General features: G+C 46.4%; 1 protein-coding gene across 1 annotated transcript in view; it reads right to left on the bottom strand.

Moving 5' to 3' along the window:
- RIPOR2 (RHO family interacting cell polarization regulator 2) overlaps positions 1–8167 on the bottom strand; it is a 60686-nt gene extending 52519 nt beyond the window's left edge. The window contains exon 1 of the mRNA XM_084281831.1: positions 8060–8167. Coding sequence (XP_084137957.1) covers positions 8060–8120 — 61 coding nt within the window. The 5' untranslated portion in view covers positions 8121–8167. The remainder of the gene's footprint in view (positions 1–8059) is intronic.
- Between the last annotated feature and the right edge of the window lie 13701 nt (positions 8168–21868).

Here is a 21868-nt window from a genome sequence, read left to right as displayed (position 1 = left end):
GTTCGAAAAACGTCCGTCCCTTGTTTCCTAAATAAGGTGTGAGAGGAACTGCTGGGACACTGTTTGGCTTTCCTGGACAGCTGGAAGTCAGCAACACGATGCCATGATCAAAGCTGTGGTGGTGATCAGAGACCTAAAGTGGCAGGTATGGTACTACGTGGGGCTTTTGGGGAGTGTAGCTGCCAGCTGTGCTTCTGGCATTGAGCTGGTTTGAAGTCATGTGCAGGGACACCTCCCACCACACCAAGTTGCCCAAGGCCCCATTCAGCCTGGCCTTGAACACCTCCAGGGATGGGGCAGCCACCCTGGATGGTCAGGTAGGAGAAAGATGCAAAGGCTGGGGTGGAGGGGAAGGAGCCAGACAATTACAGAATCAAGCGCCCTGTGGGAAGGCTGCATTGGTGGCCATCTGGATTCCTGCCAGCTACTCACATGACAGTTTTTGCAGCAGAAACCCAAGAAGAGTCCTCTGGGATAAGGCTCTGAGCAATTTCTATCCTCTGTAAAACCACGGCTGCCCTGAAATCTCTTCCAGACCGACGGCAGTACGGTGACTGCAGCGCAAATCTCCATAACACGACGGCCTCCGAGACACCCCCATGGCCCCCTTTTCCTCATCGGCGCATATTTCTGCGGCATAAATATAGCAGATACAAAACAAGTGCAGAGCATGTGAAATGCCATTCGGGGGAGCGCGCTGAACACGCTGCCTGTGTCATGCAAGGAGCCCGAAGAGCATCTGCCAAATATTTGGGCTGGGATTCCAGAGCAGAGGGGGGTCCTCAGTGCTGACTGAGCCCTTGGGACAGCACGGTGTGAGTCTTTTTTTGGGGGATGCAGGTTGCCTGCTGGTCCAGCCTGCCCTTTACATGAGAGTGTTTAACCACGTGCAAGACATGTTTCCTCCAGGGAAGGTGAAGGGCAGCTTCTCATGCCACTGGGGCTGCGAGGGGAAATGAATTTAAAAAAACAATCACAAACGAAATGAGCTGTAAAGCAGAGAAATAGTGCTGCCTTGGGGGCATGGCCTGGTGCTGCAGCAGAGGTTATGTGATACCAGCGAAACGAGGCCAGTTTTTGAGCATCTGACCCTGGTACTATTTTCAGCGCAGTGATTTTTGGAAGCGATTAACGACAGCAGCTTGGCACTAATCAGCGGCTGGTGTTGCTGATTAAGCTAACTCTTCCTTGGCTTGTGGCCGGCGTCAGGAATAGAAAGGGCAGGAAACTCCCCAGAGTGGCAGGAGAGGCAGAGCAGCTCAGGACCTTCTATACTGCCTTGCCTGTTTTTTTTTGTTTTGTTTTGTTTTGTCCCTCCCCCCTCCCCCCCCCCCGCCGTGGGAAAATAAATAATAATAATTAAAAAAAACACTATAGCCATCCAGCTCCAGAGCTGTGTTCAACAGTGCTGAAGGGCTCTGCTTCTCCTGTGGCTTCATTTCTCTTTGGCAATATTTTTATATGGATTCTTTTCAATGTTTCCACCCCTCTGTTAATAAAAAAGAGCCTCACTCGTTAAATGTGTGATCGCATTGCCAGTGTGGCACTCCTCGCATATGTTTGCTGTGGGATCTCAGAGATGCTATCTAGCTTCAAATCTATCTACATCTCTAAAATCTTCCTGCGAGATGCTGATGGGAAGGAAATGTGCCAGCTCAGTGTGAGCAGTGCGTGTTATGGCCCTATCCACTAGTCCTGACGTAACCAAAACTCCCCAAACCATCCCATTTATAAACAAGGCAGCTTCTCCAGATGCCACCACAGAAGTCAATGATTCCCTAGAGGAGGCGGGCTGCGCTCTCTCTACTCTGTACATCGTCATCGCTAAGAAGCTGTGATGTTTGAGGCAGAAAAAAAATCTCATTTGCTCTGTGCTACCTCTGTTAGCTCCGTAACATTAGCTGCATCCTCTCACGTTTTTTTATTTTTTCTCCTCAAGTGAGGAAATCTAGTATGTGGGGATATGAAACTCACAGGGAGCTCTCAATCTCATTCTACAAAGTCACAGCAAGCGTGCTAAAATAACCGCAGTGCCTTGTTGGTCAAATCCGCACTCCCAGTGGAGCTATTCCACCACCCCGAGCTAGCACGGGGTGAGAAGGATACGAATAAAACTCCTTTTGCTCCATGGAGTTTGTGTGCCAAGCGATGCTGACATGATGAAATGGGAGGTGTTGCAAGAGCTCGTGTGCAACACTGCACATACCTCAGGCTTTTGGGGAAGTTTGGGGTTTGGCTTCCCACGGTGGTCATTTCACTGAGGGTCCTGGGTCAAGGAGGGGGCTTGAGCATTTTCAGTGTTTTTTCTTCTCTGTGGGGTGGATCGTTATTAATTATAGGCAGACTCCTCCTAATTTTTTGTCTTTCCGTCTTTTTACCATCATTTCCAAGTTCCAGGTCCCCGAACTTTCCAATTTCCAGGCTCCTTGCATTTAAACCAGAGTGAGCCAACGTTATCCCCCTTTCCTATCTGTAAGTTATGCAGCATTAAACCTGTTGTGCTGAGGATTTCATAGTGGGTTTGCCTCATCTGTTACCCTACTATCATTTTCCTGCTCTTAGACGGCAGGTCCTAGCTTTGGAAATGTAGCTTGAAATTCTGCAGGGCCTGACAACAACCCTACCATCAGGAGACCAGCCCACTGTCGGCCTTGTGGTGCCTCACCGACCTTGCCAAGCGCCTGGCTGCTCTGTCCGGTCCCTTTAATTCACGTCCTGGTGCTGTTTTCTCTCATTTTTACTCACAGCCTTCAACCCTGCACTTCCTGAGCGAGTTGCTCTGTGTGTCGCGCCCCTGGTGCAGCCGCCACAAACGTTTGTTTTCAGCACACACACAGGCGGAAGGCTGCTTCGCAGGCAGCAAGCTGTGCCCTGCATCGCTAAAGGGGTGGTGTTGTTTGTGCCATCAGCTTGCTCCGGGCACATGCTGTTTTTGTCACTTTAATAGAGGGACCAGATGACCAATCCAATCCAATCCAATCCAATCCAATCCAATCCAATCCAATCCAATCCAATCCAATCCAAACCAACAACAACAAAACACACACACAAAAAAAAAAACATGTGTTTCATGGAGCTTTGTAAGGAGGCTATCTAAAAAATGTGAATAAAATTATGGAAAGGAAGGCAGTTTTGCTTCAAACTTTGGTGAGATGCTGGTTTGGAAAGCCTAGAAGGTCTCCTGAGCACCACTGTCTGTGACTTCTCTCTGGCTTGTAAGTACCTTCATTTTTTTCTGAGGGCTGGTTAAATGCCACTTGTTTATTATTTGACCTGTTTTTTTTTTTTTTTTTTTTTTTCCCCCTTGCTGTTGTTATTAATAGTGATCCGGAAATATTGCCGACAAATGCAAACCAAACAAGTTGCCATCAGACAGAGAAAGGGGAAAAAAAAGAAAAAAAAAAAAAAAGAAAAGATCAAAGACCTTTAATTAAAAAATAGGGAGACAACAAAGCAGAAAGTGCCTCTGATTTCAATTATTTTTTAATTTCAGGCCTGAAGGACTCAATCATCCCTGCTGCGACACCCCATTAAAAATAGGACTCCAGCTGCCCTGGGACAGCTGGAAGCAGGGCGGGCGGGTGTGGGGATGTCCGGGGTGGGGACGGGCATCCCACACCACCTCCTCACACCAGAAAAGCTCAAACCCGCCTGCACAGCTCTCTGCCTGCCCACGGAGCAAAGCCCTGAGCAGCAGCTGTGTGAAGCAGGTGAGTATAAACAGGAACAGGCGGAGCTGTGCCATGGCGTGTGGCCTCCTTTTGGCGCTACCCTCTACATGGGTCTGTCCATGTTCCCAGAGAAACGTGCTCAAACCTGAGTTTATAGGCCAAACATCTCGTATTAAAATCTATCTAGTTCAAGTCTACACTGTTACCTTGGTGATGAAGAGTGGGAAGTTTTCCTTCCCCTGTGCCGCAGTGAGCATGCCGCATGCCTTTTCCATCACCCGGCACGTGAGATGAGCTGAAAGGACAGGTAGGGATGGAGGTGGGCAGCAGGACAAGGATCCCTGCTCTCACAGTGGTCAGGAGAACACCCAAGATTTCATCCTCATTTTTCCCTAACACCAGCAGCTACATTACAATACACCAGGTGGTGCATGTAGCTGTGAATGGTAGCTACATTTCATTTCAGCTAAGCCTCAAAGCTGATCCCAAACCCTGGCCTAAAACTCTACTCTCTCCTGAAAAGGGCAGGCAGGCTTTAGTGCGATGAGGAAATGTGAGGAAAGGTAAGGGTGAAGTAGCTGTATAAAAAGATCTGTAAGATATGACAGCCTAATTTCTATTTGTCCTGTGCATTCCCAGGTTAAATATGTTGATCATTGCTAACAAAATGCCTGGACCCATACGCTTGCAGTGCTGAGCTGAAAACTTGCAAACTCTGTGCATGGATGTCTCTGTATTGATCCATGAGCTCTGGCTGTGCCAAGACCCCTGCCTTGGCAGAAGAGCATGAAGAAAATGCAGACATTTCCTACAAATGTTTTGGCATGCACGTGAGAAAATATCACTGCCAGCTCCATATCAATGTGAAAAGTTTTTTCCCCTTACCTTTCCCAAAGAAGGATTTTAAATGATTGCTTTGAAGAGGAGCTTTCTGTTGATTTCAAAAAAACACTTGAAGTACCACAGGATTTCCAGAGAACTATGAGTTAATGCTCTGTCACTAATGGTGTGACAGCCTGGCAGTGGCCCTGGCCTCCTCACAGAACAGCTGATGTAGGAGCCATATAAACCATAAAATTAAAGGAGATGGAATACAACCCGCGGCACTCATTAGGGTTTTATAGAAAATAATTGTGTTGATACTAAACTTGGACTTCTGTGAGAAATAAGACTTGGTACTGCATGAAAGCTTGACTAAGAAACTTGAAGTGGGGTAGATCAATTTGGGGCATGCTGAATGGGTTCAAAACAAGCATGAGTGACAGAAGTAACCCAGCTGAGGAGTCATCAAGGATGTCTGCATCTAGTGAGGCCCTGCACAGATTGGTTCTGTCCCAATGGGGTTTAACTCTATGCCCATGACCTGAAAGGGAACTTTATGTTGTGACTGACTGAATATGTAGATTGCCCAGTGTCTGGGTTGGGAGAAAAGACTACTGAGAGAGTGAGCTGATTCATCTGGTCTTAGTATGGGCCTATCTGGGAGAGAAGGAAGTAGGCAAAAACTATGGGATAGCATTAACCATGTTCTGAGAAAGTTTGATGCTGAAAGACATGAGGATTATAGAGGAAACTCTGATGAAGAGGGTCCCCTCATGTGATGCCCCAAAAGGACTCAAGAAGTCCTTGTACCTATTAACAGATCCTTGAAGTGATCCTGATGATAGGTATATATATATTAAGAACAGATCAGGTGACTTCTGGATTTGTCCCTGGTGTAGCAGTCTTGGAGCAGTTTGCTCCATGCTGGTGTCCACATCCCCAAGGGGCTGGTTCCAAGCAGATCCATGAAAATGCTTAAAAGATTAAATCTCACACTTTATGAAGAAACACTCATTGACAGCAGTCTGTCTGACAAAGGGCAAAAATGGTGTGGTCACAGCCTGTGGGTAGTTATGGGGCACACACCTACAGCAAGAGCAAGTTCTTTGCTCTCCTAGACAAAAGGGCAACAAACTCTAAAACCAAACCAATGCCAAAAGTAAGATGTAGCAGTTTTTTACCATGACAGCAGCTAACCACTGGGACAACTTAAAAAGGCACATGGGTGCCACTACTCATTTCCAAATCATGCCAGATGTGAAAAAAAAAAATACAAGACAGCCGACACCCTGAAAGTCCAAGCTGGGCACCTGAGAAATGGCTCCATCTGGCCTGAAAACCCACAGCCAGGTCTTGCCGGGTGCATACATCTCTGCAGCTTGAAGTTTCAGGTGTCACAGCTTCGCATTCCCTCTGAGGCACCAGGGAAGGCACACCCAGCCCCCAGATCAGTGCTACCAGATTTAGCAAGGTTCTGACAGAAATAGATTTCTTGTATAGTTACACAATGACATGGGTTTAATTTCCCGTCTCAACCTAAGCACGCTTAAGAGCACTGGCGCTGGCACAGCCCCCTGCAGGATTAATGTACTGAGGGGAGGGCGGATGCTGAGCTGTGCTTCTCCTCCCCCTAGCTGGGGGGATGAACATTTTAGCCTGGGTGAGAAGAGCAGGTTCACCCCTAGCACTGGTGCATCTGCGTGGTCTCAGGAGCTCAGCTGAAGCACTACAGGGGCCAGCAACAGACCCACACAAGATTTTGGCAGGCTGAAAGAGGTTCCTGTGTCTGCTACTACACATTTCTCCCCACACTGCCCTGTAACCAAAGCAGGCATCGCTCCTCCTCGCGCCAATCCCACCCAGCCCAGGAGAGCGAGCTGGGCTGTCCAGGGTCAGCAACACTACAGAAATAACAGCCAAAAATGTAACGTTGGCGTGCTGAGCTGTTCAGGAGAATGGAAGGAGGGCTGAAGGGAAGGTGAGCACTGTGCCTTGTTAATCTGGGGCTTCCAGCTGGCAGGCTTGGGAGCCAGCACTCTGGCCAGGGGAGCAGCTGGGGTGAATTTGTCCTCAGCTGCACGCAGGTGGGTGGAAGAGGCAGGCACCAGCTCGTAGGCTCACAGGGTGAGTCAGGTTGGAAGGGACCTCAGAGGTCATCGGGTCCAACCTCCTGCTCCAAGAACGATCGTGGAGAGGTTTCAAAAAACATCCCTGCCTTCAAAAAACCAGACTGCTCTATTACTGGGTCAGCCCTGCCAGAAACAACCTGGCCGAGAGGCTGGAACAGATTTCTTGGGCGCTGTATCTTTCCCTTTAGATTAAACAACATATATGCCAAATGACCTGCACACATCTCTGTCCTTCCCTCCTACATTTCTGATGAAGAGCATAGACTACAGGTTGCAGAAACAGCAATGAAGCCCAAATCCCACGTGGAAATACCCATATTGAATGGGAGCAGGCGGTGGGCTATCATGAGAGGCAGCTTCCACCTGCGTGGGGGCGAGCCACAGGGAATTCAGTGCAAGTTGGTTTGCCCGGTGGTGTCAGCTCCTCCCTGGCCTGTTGGGATTTTTGCCTGAATGCAAATGCTCTGACCTCTCCTTTCTGCAAATCCGTTGCCCTTCTGAGCCAGGACTGTGTCACAGGGCGAGGAGCGGGGTCATATATACGTGAGAAATGTATTTGAACGCAGACAGTACATCACTGAGGCTGCTTTCTTTTCTGCACTGATGTCTTTCACTGAGGCTCAGATAACTCGATTTGGCACCATTCACGGCTAAGTTTTCCATACCAACCGCAGCTGAGCTTTGTTTAAATGAGGTTTGCTGAAGCTGTGCTGCGAGCGAGTTTAAAGGTTCACAGTCTCTGGAGCCGATCCAGGAGGCTCTTTGTGCCTTCAGCTCCCTTGGAAACTGCCAGGGGCCGGGGGAAGATTTGCATGAGCGGGCTGTCCCCCAGCCTCTGCTCAAGTGCAGAGGGGAGCAGAGAGCAACAGCAGAAATTACACATCGTTGGCCAGATCCTTCTCCTCCAGACTGCCTTATCTCACTGTCTTTACTACTGTGGTCTAGCAGTGCTCGAAACACGTGTACACGGCGGCACAGGCTGCAAGCAGCGAGCAATCAAGCAGTTGTGGGGATGAGAAACCCTGCCCCGTGTTGTGGCGGTCAGAGAGGAGGAGGCTAATTTTGCTCAGAGGATTTAGGTAGGCAGGCGCCTTTAGCCCCGACTGCTTTAAGGGCAGCTGCACCTGCGGCGCTGAGTGCCTAGCGTGCTGCTTTGCAGCTGCCATAGCAAACATACTTGGTGGCCCCCCAGCTTTCTTCTCCTGCAGTCAGCTCCTCGCTGAGGAAGCAAGCTGCTGAACAATGTGGAAGTTGTTGTTTTTGTATCTGGTGTGCCTTTGTTCTCCATTCTCTCAGGGGGAAAAAAGAAAACCTGGTCAACCTGCCTCTCTGGAGCCCACAGAGAACTTCAGATTTGCCAAGAAATACAACCCATGCTAGAAAACTGCCCCTAGTCTGCACAGGAGAAGGATTAGTTGAATAAAAGATGATTTTTACCTTCCCCAAAGGTATCATCTTCTTCTCCGGGTGCAGTCAGGTCTTCTTGGGCGTGCTGCATCACGGCGAGGACGCAGCTTGGGGCAGCAGCCAGAGCTGAGTGCCTGAACCGGCCCCTACGCTACTGAGAGACTGCTTCCTTTCACCAGTTTCCTAAACATCGTGGTTGTAACAGCTTCCGCATCTGCCCCAATGAAAACAGGCTCATTCATACAAGTAATGCTCCTCGTCGCAACCCACAGCCCCTGAGGTGGGGCATCCTCCCTACTGCTGTGAGGGAGAGGAGGGGAGAGGAGAGGAGAGGAGAGGAGAGGAGAGGAGAGGAGAGGAGAGGAGAGGAGAGGAGAGGAGAGGAGAGGAGAGGAGAGGAGAGGAGAGGAGAGGAGAGGAGAGGAGAGGAGAGGAGAGGAGAGGAGAGGAGAGGAGAGGACGGGACGGGACGGGACGGGACGGGACGGGACGGGACGGGACGGGAGAGAGGTTTTCCCAAGTCACTTTCTTTGGAGCTTTACCAAGCCTAAAGACCTTTCTGATGATCAGGTGAATGATATAAAAACATCTGGAGCAAAACCAGTGATAGGCACATTATTTGGACATCGCTGTCATTGCTGATTCTGCAACACACCATCATCCTTTTCTGAATTTTATGAAGCAAGTTGACTCTCTCCCACCAGGTCTCAGTTTATGAGAGGACCATGCCCACAAACTGACTTACTCTGGACTGGCACAAACATACATCTGGGCTTCAGGTAATGCCTGAGCCTTGGATAGTCCTGCTGGCTCCATGGGGCTGCTCACGTGTTGTTCATGTGCATGTGAATGCACATACAGGTGTGGGGCCTGAAACTGGTAGCCTGTAACATCTCTGCTGTCAGCATAACTCAGTGGACTGAGCTTTGATTACCCTGTCTTGTAATTGCATGTCACCACACCCTTGAAAGTGAGATTCCCAGCACAGCGATGGTGGTCGCTGCAGCTTCCAGTAGATGAGTCACAACCAGATATGAGCTCATCCCTAATTAATCTAGGTTTTTCATTATTTATTTATTTATTGAAAGCTCTACCGCTGGGTTTCTGCAGGGCTGAAAACGGAGACAGCTGGCCAGTGAGTGGGAGAGAAGACTTGGCTCTGGCCCCGCTGGACAGGCTTGGGGAAAACACTTCTCACTAAACTTCCTCCCTCACCCTCTTTCCCGTCCAGTCTGTACACAGCAATTTCTTCAGGTGGGGACCATCTCTGATGAGGTCTGGTGGCTGCAGCCTATAACGCTCCAGGGGAGCATCCCTCTGCCTCAGTGAGGCTCTCTGGCCTCTTGAGCAGAGGGAAGTAAATGAAGAAAGGGGTAAAAAGAGAGAAGCACCACTATGGGATGCTGAGAGGAAACAAAACAGGAGAAGGGATCAGTAAGAGAGAGGAGAGAAATGTCACAACAGGAGTAAAGTGATGGAGAAATGAGGGCTGGGGAGAAAAAGCACTGATCTGGAGGGAGGGAACGGCACCACCGTGGCTGTCCCCAAAGCACACGTGGGGACAGAGGTGGAAGTGCTGAGCTCACAGGGGTGGTGGGAGCCGGCCGTGAGAAGGCTGCTGGGGGTAAGGGAAAGGAGAAGTGCAGAAGGAAGGGCAGCCACAGGATGTACCTTGCATTAAAGCGCTTCCTGGCAAGAGCTGCTCCTGGCAATGGGCGGCCACTGCCCTATTATTTCCTTGAAACAGCAGGAGGTGGGTGAGAGAAACCTCCAGCCCTGTAAGGACATGGGGTGCCATGGAGCCCATCAGCCTCTGAGGACCAGGGAGGGCTAAAAAAGGCTTTGCTAATCTTAATGATTTTTTTTTCTTTTTTTTTTTTTTTTGTGGGCTCGATTCAAGTAAGTCTTAAGGTGAGCAATGCTGCACATACAGGTGCAAAGCACTCAAACCCCGCAGCCAACTTTACAGAAAGAAACCTGGAGAAAATACTCTGCTCACTAAAATACAAACACTAACTTTTCTGTGCTTCCCTGAAATGGGAACTCATTTGTAAATTGGGCATGGAAAGTTTTAGCCATTTACTGCTTCCTTCAGAAAGATGAAGGAGCGAGCCACACTATCCTGGTGATTGTGGCAGTTCCCTTTTGTGCTGCATTTCCCTGAGACTTAAAGTTATTTCCTTACCCACTGCTTTCCCTCAGCCTCTCCGGATGCCTGTTACCTTGACAGCCCTTTTTTCTTTTAGTTTTGGGAATTAAAAGACATCAAAAGCTGTCCTCTCTCCCGAAAACAGCTGTCACCAGAATGAGCACACCAGCCGGGCTGGTGATGAATGGTAATGACTCAGCCTCCATTGCTAATGCACAAAGACGAGTCGCTTTGATTCGTTCCCGTTTGCCCCATCGGTTCCTGATGGCAACCTCACCTACATTGCCCGCAGCATTCGATGTTCCTCCCATCCCCGAGGCGATCGCTGTGCTCCTTCCCTCAAGGTGGGATAATTCATCATGTACAGAAAGCCCACCTTGCTATGGTGCCTGGCCCCCTTTGCCCTGCCCCATCTTTGCATCTAGGGAGGTGTAGTTTTGACCTGTGGGTTTGTGTGCTCATGTCTCCGCTGTTCACTGACCCCAGCCATCCAAACTAACAAAGTGGTTTCCTCCCAGCTTTATTTTGTAACACCTCAGCTTTTCTTCTGCCCTCTGAATGCACGAGAAGTATTTCTGTCTCAAACCTTTTGAGATCTTTCAAATCCCAGTAGCTTTTCTTTTCACCTGTTGGCTCATGAAGCCCTACTCCACACCCAAAAAAAAAAAAAAAAAAAAAAAAAAAGAAAGAAAAACAACCTAATCAGCTCTGCAGTCACTGTAAAGCCCTCATGTATGTGGTTTTCATGTAACCACATCTGATGCTTGCTATCAGAAAAAGCCACCACCCATCCTCTAAGAGCCTGTCAACAAAGAGCGGGGGCGACAAGGGCAATGTCAAAAACAAGGGTGGATCAAGCACGAGCAAGCAGCCTTTAGAGAAGCTCTTTTTAAATTGCCCTAAACCTACTCCTCTTTCCCTGCAACTTTATTTAAGCAATGCCCTGCTCAGCAACCTGTCCTGCCACCCCAGCTGATGGGTGGTGTGTAAGTTGAACCTCCATGTGTGTGCTGTTCTGAGAGCCACGTCTTCTCCAGAGGAGACTTCTGGGTCTTACTAGTGTCCTCAGGAAAGGACACAGGGTCTGAGCGGGATGCATTAGTCATGTGCTAAATATGGGATAAAAATAGCCATTTAGCACTTGCAAAGAGGGCAGAAGTTGCATCGTGGGTAACGTGCAGCCCCAGAGAGTGGAATTATGTTCAGTACCACAGTGTAGACAGGAAAATTGCCTTCAGTGGTGAAGGGCTGTGTTCTTGGACAACATTTCTACCACTTTGTAGGTGGCCTTCCCGAGGAAGATATTTGCCACGCCGAGGAAAGAAAGTATTTTGCATTTGTGGGGTTTGTTTGCTTGTTTGTATTTTCTACAAGAAGTATGAAGTACTACACCAACTAATCTGTATCAGACAGCAGTGCTGAGTGAATAAGGATTTCTGACCCAGGAGAAAGATCTGTTATTCTGGCATTTTATTTGCAAATACAAGCCATGATGTTTTTTCTTTAAAAAGGTCTAAAAAAGTACGCCATTTGTCACTGTCAGATGAGGTTGTTTTAATTCATCCTTATGTTAGATTCAACATGTCCACAAGCAGCAGGAGAGAAGGTTTGGACCTGGGGTCAGCATCTGCTTTATACACATCCCCTCCTGCTCCATTGCAAGGGGAAGGCCCAAGACACAGCAAGGTCATGCCCCAAAGTGTTTGTTAGTGCTCTTTTGTTGTTGTTGTTGTTTTCGTTTGTTTGTTTGTTTGTTTTTGTTTTTGTTTTGTTTTGTTTTGTTTTTATGGGGCTATCGAAGAGTGAAAATTGCCCTGGGGGGAGAACCTACACAGCAAACAAGGAGAAAAAATCAGGGGGGGAAGGCAGGTGATAAAGGAATGGCAGGTGACCCTGGTGAAGCAAGTTGGAGCAAGGTGGAGCAAGTATGAAAGGGCCATAGGAAAGGTGTTTGAGGCTACTTACTGGTCAGTTGTGGAAAGGAACTGCCCACATGGGCTTAAAGTACCTGTATAAATTTTGCTCTGGATATTGCTGCATTGTCAGTTCTCCTCATAAACATCCTCCTTAGAAACCTTGAGGACTGAGTTACAATATCATGTCTAGCTGTTAACTCATTTGCAAGTTACAGGGACTCCCGGGACTTGGATTATATTTAGGCAGTCTGTGGCAGTGAGTGACTGAGCTTAGTATAATTTTTTCTTTGCCAAACTTTGAAACTTTTTACTTTTTTTTTTAACCTTTTTTTTTTTTTTACTTTTTTTTTTTTTTTTTTTTTTTAATAGGGATATTCAACTCCAGAGAAAACTTGGCAGAAATACTCCCTTCTGCTGTGAGGGAGAAGAGTCAGCAGGCCAGGACAGTAAAAGATACGAGTGGCCCACTCCACACACCTTTACAAATTTTAGACCTGTGCAAAGATCTTCATAAGGATACAAAATAAAAACCATCTATTTTGGAAAACTGAAAAAAGGGCAAGGTCCAGGAACTGGTCACCCACAGGAGAAGACAGTGATTTCTGAGGAACCTTGTACTGTTTTAGGCAGTGGAGATAAATGTATGAGCTGACCTCCAGGAAATCCAAACTCTTGTGCCAGGGAGGTTATGGTGCCAGTTTGGGATGCAGCTTAATGGATTTGAACTATGCAAAAGTCATGGTGGCTGAAGAACTGTGTGTTGGCTCCCCTAGACCAGCCAGTGCCCACAACTATCTCAGACACCTTAGTTTCAGGTACTGTGGGGATGTCTGCTCGCCATCTTGCAGTTGCTGCCCCAGCAGACATTGCAGTGAGCAGGAACCTTGATGTGTTTTTGGTGCCCTGTTGTTTCTCTTCATGTGCCCCCCATGTTGTGTGCAGTGAATCCATCACATGCCCTGGAGGTCACTTGTATGTGTATCCATTCAGGTGTGTCACTGCAATTCACAACGCCTACCACATCCCACCAGGCCCATCAAAGATAACTTTGGCTTTCTTCTTCCGCTCTCTTACCCCATTTTTCAATCAAGCATCACTTGGCCTATGAAAGTAAATTATTACCTTCTCAAGGCAACATGCCATTTCAATTTGAAGGGAGAAAGCAAGACAGCCTGGACGAAACCCCTACAGAATGAGCATAAACTGGAAAATTGTTCTCAATACCTAGTTCCCAGTGGTTCATTATCAAAAAAAAAAAGAACATGGCTGAGTGTGATTTTGCAAGGCTCAGCCTTGGATCTGGAATTATCCAATGTACTTTAATACTGTTGATGATAGAACAGATATGATAACACTCATCACATTTGCCTGGCTTCCCAGGAGGGTACATACACTAGAGGACAGAATAAAAATTCAGGCTAATCTTGACAAACTGGAGAAGTGGTCTGGAAAGAATTAAATGCAATCCAAGAGAGAGAGCTGTGAAGTACTGTGCTCAAGCAAGAATAATTAACCTCACAAATGCAGACTGGTAGCTTAAGTAGCATTTTGGATGGATGGTTGCTTAAGTACCATTTTTTTTTTTTTCCAGAAAAGAGGCTGGAGGCAGCCAAATGTGAGCCAGCTTTAACACCTGAAAACAGCTGACAATGTGCCATCAGGTGTGATCAAAAACAAACATGAAGTAATTCTCTCACTGTGGTCTGGGTCAGCAAGGTCTCTGACAAGGTAGGATGCCATCTTCAGGTATCTCAGTTAAAGGAGAAGAGGGACTATTTGGTGACAAATTTGAGAAGAACAACATCTGATCAGAAGGCTGGAAAACTGGAAATTAAGGAAAATACAGGACAAACTGGAATCCCTTTGCTGGAGGGAGAGGAGATTGAGATGAATAATAAAAGCAGTCCTGAAGACCTCTTTTCAACCAGTGTACAAGGAGTCATGGATTTAGACAGCAGAACAGAAGAGGCAAAATAGGTAGGAAACTAGCAGAAACTAGGAAGAAACAAGTTAGGAAAAAGCTTTCTAACAGTAAAGGCAGTGAAGCGGCAAAATAGTCATTGAGTGAGTCAGTGCTGAGTGAATCAGAACTGCTTTAAACTTGCAAAGCATCCATAGAGCTTTGAAGAACAGAGTAGACAAGTAGCTATCGGGAATAATATAAGAATAGCTGATTCTGCCTTAGGGAAGGGTGGTGGGAGTAGGGGATCTCTTGAGGTTATGCTCAGTGCTATTTTGATAGAGCAGCTATTGAGTAATGCTTGATTTCTACTTGTTGGCTTTCTTTCTCAGTGACACTTAACTGAAAGCTATGTTGTCCCGCTGCTTGAAGGGTTCAGCACATTCCAGTGGCTCGTGGTTGGCATGGGAATATCTCTGCTGTTTCAGCTAATTTAAGTAACCCTATCAACTTTGCCTTTATGTAAGAAATCTTCAGATCTTGTTCTTCTGGATCTTCACTCTTTCCTCCTAGTTATTTTCATACGTATTCCTCTGTGATCTGGTGAGGTCATTTTCATCAACAAAGGCTACAAGATGGATTTTTTCACCCTTTGATGATTAAGTCCCATGGGTTTTTCTCAGAAGCATTTCAGATTGTTTCCATAAATTGTTAAAGAGAAGCAATCTGCATACAATAACATGCAAACTATCTGATGCTACCCCCAGCAAAACCAATAAATATGCTCAATCCCTGTAAGCATCAAAACCTTATTTTTTAGTAAGAGTTACATAACAACCATGTAATCTTTCTACCAATGTGAACAAATTCTAAAATCAACCAAAGAGGTCTACACCATACTGCAATGATGTTGCCAAATCCACAAGATTTCCCAATTTTCTGTATCATAGCATTTATTAATCAAACATTTTTGCCAAATGCTACTTCTCTTGGGGTTTGGAGGAAATACAGGGGAAAAACTCATCTCATTGTTCAGCTAAATGTCTTCCATCTTAGGCAAAGTAAATTCCAATAGATAAGGGACCCTCTTCTCACCTTCCAGATAAACCACAAGAAATTGAGTGAAAGCTCAGGATCATTTATTTTGGACACTTAGGTCACACTGTCAAACAAATGGAACAAACAGATTAATGCTTCTCCCTCACCTTAAGTTAATTCAGCTTTGGGGACTTTACTGCTCTTCCTTGTGCACTCCCCATTTCTAGTTTCTCCAGTAATTGGAAAGAGTTCAGGAATTGGCCTTCTTCCTCTATTTCTTTCAGCTCCAACCAGCACATCATTCTGCTGCTGTGAGATGGTTTCTCACAGTGCTGACCCCAGGCATTTTTCAAGACATTTTTATTTTATTTATTTATTTACTTATTTTCTGCCAAAGGAATCTTTAAAGACATTTCATCATATTTTTGCAAACCATGGTTAGGATGGGCAGCTTTGGTTGTGTGATGGCACAGACCCTGCCTGTAGGAGCTAGAAAAAGTTGCATGTGTGCATTTTTCTAAGAGAGTCTGACATAGCCCCTTCCATCACAAGGCCACTGATGGTCTCAAGTCTCAGCATTTCCCCCCTTGCCCACAATGCAGTCTTTTAAGATGTTATAAATGACTGTTTAACATGACTGCTGCTGTCTTACAGAGCACCACCAGCAGGGCCTGGCAGGTATAGGAAATTGCTGCTGATTTCTGTGAAACCTGACTTAGGTGCTTACTTCCAGGCCATATGTTACTCAAACCTGATACCAAGGTCCCAGGGGGGCTGAGCATTTAATTGCAAATTTTGTGATAAAGCCAAGATACATGTTTTTTAGACTTCTGCAGTTGCTTGTTCCCTCCTGTGTATTGCAGGTGACCGTGGCACCATCAGCTGTAGGGTTGTGTCAGAACCAAAGCACGGAGCTTGTCTTGGTTTTAGAATGATAATCAAATGCTTATCTCCAAAGGTTGGATAACCTCTCCTATAGTACACTTTGTGAATGTTGTAGCAGATGAGAACTTTTTGTTAAGTACATGAAATGAGGATGTTCTGTTCTGGCTCTCAGCCCATTTTTTTGAGAACTCTTTCTGAAAAATGTCTCCACTTTGTACTTGCAGACTCTTGGTACATCGGTGCCACTCTGGGATCGAGTTCTCCGAATAATTGCAACAGCAGGATTTACTTCTCTCTTTTTTTTTTTTTTCTATTTTTTTTCTTTTCCTGCAACCCCAGAATAAAAGCATCGCTGAGAACGGAACCTGTGGTAAAGGAAACCTCACCGCAAGGCATCCCCGCCCTGCTTGCCTTCCTCCTTGAGCAAGACATACAGGGCATGCGCAGGGCTGGATGTGCACAGGGCTCTTAATAGCTGTCCTGGAGGGATTGCTTCATTTTTACTCCTACAAAGTAGGACAGAAAAGAGGAATATATATATATATATTTAGCAGTGCCTCACTTTTGCTGAAGTGATTAGCAGTTCAGAAACAGTGTAATGATCACAGCAGACAAATTTAGCATTACTGTTTTTGGTTGCTTTTAAATGAATAACACCTCTCGCTTCCCTTCCACCAAAAGATTTGGTAATCACCAAAGAAAGAAGTGAAGACCCCGATCCATATCTTTAGGGAAGAAATGTTGGTGTCTGAGTGGACAAGCAATGATAATAGCCATAGAATGAGGAACTCCTCTTTGAATGAGGAACTCCCTAAAATCATGTACGTGCATCTGCAATTCCATATCCCATGAAGGTACGGTAGGTTAAGATAGGACATAAAGAACAGCTTTCCCACCTTCATAGGATGGGTTAGCATGTACTTATTCTGCCTTCTGTTGACCTTGGTATGCTGATCGAATTGCACTTGTAAAATGCACCTACGGCTTTCTACTGGTGATACATGACAAGGGTTTTGGTCCCATCCTGCTGCACTGCTACATGAATATATAGCTGACTCGAAATAATATAATTACCCACTGCGTCAGTGTTTCTTCAGCAGCCTCGATTTTGTTAATCAGTCTTTCTTTCATCTTGGCCTTGTTTGCTGAGAGAACTACCTCACAGAGAGCCTGACAGCACAGAAGAATAAAAATAACAACACGGGTTTCAGCAACATGCGGCATTTCATGCATTTTTTTCCCATTTGCAGCTCCTGAATTTTCTTTTTCTAATTGACTTAACTCTCATGTAGAGGCCACCCCCTTCCCCTCCCCCCCGCCCCCCCAACATATTTAGGCTAGTGAGAGACTCTCCCAAATAGCAGAGGAACATGGAGCTGGCTTCTCAAAGTAAATAAAAAATAGCTCAGCCTGAACTACAAGTGCTAACAGGTGTTAGTATTTTATACAGAGGCAGTTCAGAAATAATATTCGCAACTGACAGAAAATGACATAAGCAGGCCAGAAGGAAAATCTGAAACAAACTAGCTCATCTCCATGGGCAGACTCTTTGTTCCAGTACAGGACAGTGCTTGGTTGATCTGACAACCTTGGTACAAGCTTTGGTGTTGCAGAACAAACAAGACTTAGCAAAGTGATAGCAGAGTAGCGACTTCCAGCAAATGACAAAGCAGCTATTGTGGGAGATGCACCGGCATGCCCTACTTAATGCTCTGCGCATGGAGGGTGCTGCCATCTTTGAAACAGCTTTAGGGGGTGGCTCAGGGGAAGAGAATATTTCATCTCAGTGCTGGTTCATGCTGCCCATTTTGCTTTGAAGCCAGGCAGGGAAACAAAGGTCACAGCCCAGGGATTGCTGCAGGGATGGAGGAGCCCAGGTGCTGTTGCTGATGTGGAACCAGGGGGCTCCTAGAGCAGGGAGCCATGCTCTCAGCAGGCTCCTGAAGCCCCTCATTTGGGACCCACACCTGACAGAGAGAAACATGAAGGACACCCCACTTTGGCCGCAGAAGCTGCAGCCTCCTGGTGTATTAACAGGTCTACCTGCAGGCTAATCACCCCATTCCTCATTACCGAGGCTGTTGCTGCATTCTACCACACTGCAATGACATCTACTGCAAAGCAGTAAGTGGCAACAGTTGTCCACCAGAAGGCTGGAAGGTTTACTTCATCCCTGGTACCTCTCGTGTGCAATAACATCTCCCTCACTGTCTACAAGATGAAGCTGAAAGGATTGTTCTGTCCTGTCCTTCAAAGCCTTCTCCTACAACCCCTCCTCCAAAAGGGAAAAAAGGTTAACATTTTTTTTCATCGTGCTTCTTAGCAACAGCACCTACACGAAGATCTGAGAGTAAGATCTTCTGCTTATCCCCTCCTCACCCCTTTCCAAGCAATTAGCATGCTGAAGCACAGGCAGGAAACAGGATGGCAATGTCAAAACTGGCACACATGAAGTCTGTTGCCTTTTTGCAAGGGTTTTCACCATATGGACCAAATTGACAGAGCAGTTTCTGAATCTTTCTCCTCCCTGTGGAGATCTGTCTCCACAGCAGTTTTGCTAAGTGCCCCAAGCCACCTGCTTTTTGTGATGGTAGTTGTTGCCCAGAAGGTCGCACATTTTCAAACCAAAAAATTCTCCATCCCCAGGTACTGTTGTCCCCAGGCTTCTGATGGGGAAGGTGTGGAAAGACTTTAAAAGTAATGAGCTGGAGAAGCCCAGTCCATGGGTAATTAATTCCAACCATTAATTAATTTAATTTAATTAATTAAATTAATAAACAAGCATTTCATATGAGAAAAATGAAAGAGGCCATGGCAGCGTTGATCACCAAGGGTGTTCCTCTTTCTCACAGCCCTTGTAGGAAAATGCCAAGCAGAGCTCCAAGTTGTGGATCAGTGAAACTGGGTTGTTCAGAAACATCTGAGAAATGTGGAAAATGAAGGCTGCCTGTCTGAAGTTGCTCATCTTTTAGAGCAGAGTAGAGCAGAGAAAAAAACGCAGCTGGTGACATATCCAGTGCAAAGCCAGTGCTGTCTGAGCCTTGGTTCATCAGCCAAATCTTAAATTGATCTCAATCTGGTCTCTGAATCTTGATGGCAAATTTTCAGGTAAATTCAAGACTTAAAGGAGGCTAAAAAAGATGCAGGCCAGATAAATTCACATTGGGGTTTCCAGGTATGACCAGAGGTGCCTGGGACACTGTGTTTGTGAGGTTGGGGACTGCTGTGGAATGTGTCCCTGTGTGCCCCTCCAGCACCGCACGCCTCTTGCATGGGATTCACACTTAGGGTGGACAGGCAGAGACCCACCCGCTGAAACACAGTGTAGCTCGCCACAAAATAAGGCTGGGTATTCTCATGAGCTGTTTGCCAGGACCTGGATCTTGAACACAGAATCAGGTGAATCCAATCTTTCTGCTTTTGCTGTGTTTTTCTTCCCAGAAGCAAAGACTGTGTGTATATATATCACAGAGTCACAGACTCACAGAATAGTAGGGGCTGGAAGGGACTTCGAGAGATTGTCAGGTCCAAACCCCCTGCCAAAGCAGGTTCCCTAGAGCAGGTTGCCCAGGTAGGCATCCATATGGACCTTGAATATCTCCAGAATATCTCTTGAATATCTCCAGAGAAGGAGACTACACAACTTCCCTGGGTAGCCAGTTCCAGTGCTCCATCAGCCTCACTGCGCAATTCTTTTGTGTGTTTTGTTATATTTTGCATATAACCCAGGGACAGGAGGAGCACTTCGCCCCAACTTGGTGTTGTCTGCAAACTTACATTGCACTCAATTCCCTCATCCAAGCCATCAATAAAAATTTTGAAGAGGATGGGCCCCAACACCAACCCCTGGGGAACACCACTCGTGACCAGTTGCCAGCTGGATTTCACTCCATTCACCACCACTCTCTGGGCCTGGCCGTCCAGCCAGTTTTTAACCCAGCAAAGAGTGTACCTGTCCAAGCCATGGGCTGCCAGCTTCTCCAGGAGAGTGCTGTGGGAGACCGTGTCAAAGGCCTTGCTGAAGTCTAGGTAAACTACATCAACAGGCTTTCCCTCCAGCCTGAATGGTGACGAGAGGATAGGAGCCCTCTGGTTTAATGAGCTGTGACAGAGCATCCCTAACATCTCTAACATGCACTCCAGGAAGACAACACACCTCTCTGAAGAGGTTATCCAGATGGCAATATATATATATATAGAGAGAGAGAGAAACTGAACTCTCTACAGAAGTTTTCTTTTAATTCCTTCACATTTGTTGAAATTCGCCCTCTGAGTGCCTCATCTGTCTCTTATTTCTCCTCTTGTTCCACAAGGCTTGGACGATGCATAATCCCAGCTCATCCAAACATCCCTTCCCAGAGTGCCTGCTTATCCCTGAGCTGCGTCTGGGGCCTTGTGACTGAGCAAAATAAGAAAAAGGATGTTGAATTTAAGATATTAATACAACCCCCAAGAATCCCTGCTTACTTTAGCAGTTCAGTCAGCTTGCTCACCATTTGACCACCACTGTGATGCAAACCTACCTCTCTAAGTGTGCCTGGGTAAGGCTTTTCCTATTTTCAAGGCCCAACCTCAACTTTTGAGGCAGTCCATAAGCCTGCAATTAAGCCGTTGGAGTAGATTGTCTTTTAGGAGCTGCAGTAACATGTGGAATGAATCACCAAACTGGATGTTGCCAGTTGTGTTTATTTTTTTTTCCCCTTAGTGGTCAAGGTTAAGTATGAGAAGAAAGTAACTCAGTGTAGGAGGACCACGAAATATGTTGACAGCATAACAGCAATTGAAGGATTGACCCAGCCCTATGAATCTGTGGGTTTTACTATGTTAATTGCTGTTCTCTCTCCAGGGAACTACTGGAATAGCAGTACTCTGAGCTTTTAGCCCACGTTCTCCCATTCCTTCATCTCAGTCTCACCCTCAGTCAAAGCCAAGTGACTCCACCTGGCCTTAGCACGCTTGAGCAAGCAGCCCTTGCTCAAGCCTTCTTTCCTGAGAACAGGGAAGGCAGAGCAAAGCTGTGCTGCATGGGACAGCCTCTGGCTTTCAGACCATGTCTCCTAACACACAATAGTGTCATTACATTAATTAAATAAACCTCACAACCCAGAAGCAAACAGCTGACCTCAGAGGGCAGGAAAATAAGGGAGCTATGGCAGATGCCAGTCATGCCACCCAGCCTGTCCCTGTGAGGTTGCGCTTGTCATGGGCCTGAGCCCAGACCCAAACCTCAGCAGAAAATTGTATTTAGCTCCATGCAGGCTTGCCTGGTACTCATTTTACCTGAACTCGAGGAAAGCCTTTTAAGCAAAGATCTTTGTGTAAGAACAGTGGCCCATCCTGAAGATCAGGGTCATCTTTATTGGCAATGTTCAGAAGCTCTGCTAATGGACATATTTGTGCTGTCTGTAGGTAGCATGCCCTGAGTTACTTGGAGGAAAGGCATCACAAAGCAGAACTGGGCACTTCTCTTGCCTGAGCTGTGTTTAAGATGATGTCTCCCGTGCTCTAAAAGAGAGATGTCCCCAAGAGGACATAAATATATTACAAAGCAGCAGAATGGTCAATAATTAATTTTCAAGCAAGGACAAAATTTTATTTCAGCCAGAACAAAGTAAAAAGCATTTGGATTTGCACCACCTGTAAGTGAAAAGCTGAGACTATTCAATCCAAAGGCTGTCATGAAAGGGCTAAGCCAACATGATCTGATCCCCACGCAGTGACATCCTGACTCTGTTCAGGAACAAATTTAATTTTCAGTGCTGTTTCTCAGTAACAGAAGTGTCAAGCAGCAGATCCCCTTTCAGTCCTTTCATCTTACTTTGCAGTTCAAAATGGTTTTGCAAAGTGCCAGAATTACACCAGCCTGGGGAATTGTGACACTCTTTTCCATCAGCAGTGAACTCTGCTAATTCCTGATGCTACTCCCTGCTCCTATACAGCACATTGGTACT

Source organism: Netta rufina (genome assembly GCF_964035555.1).
Source record: "Netta rufina genome assembly, chromosome: 2".
Classification (NCBI taxonomy): Eukaryota; Metazoa; Chordata; class Aves; order Anseriformes; family Anatidae; genus Netta; species Netta rufina.
Note: the sequence above shows the minus strand (reverse complement) of the source record. Positions and strands in the feature narration are given on the sequence as shown.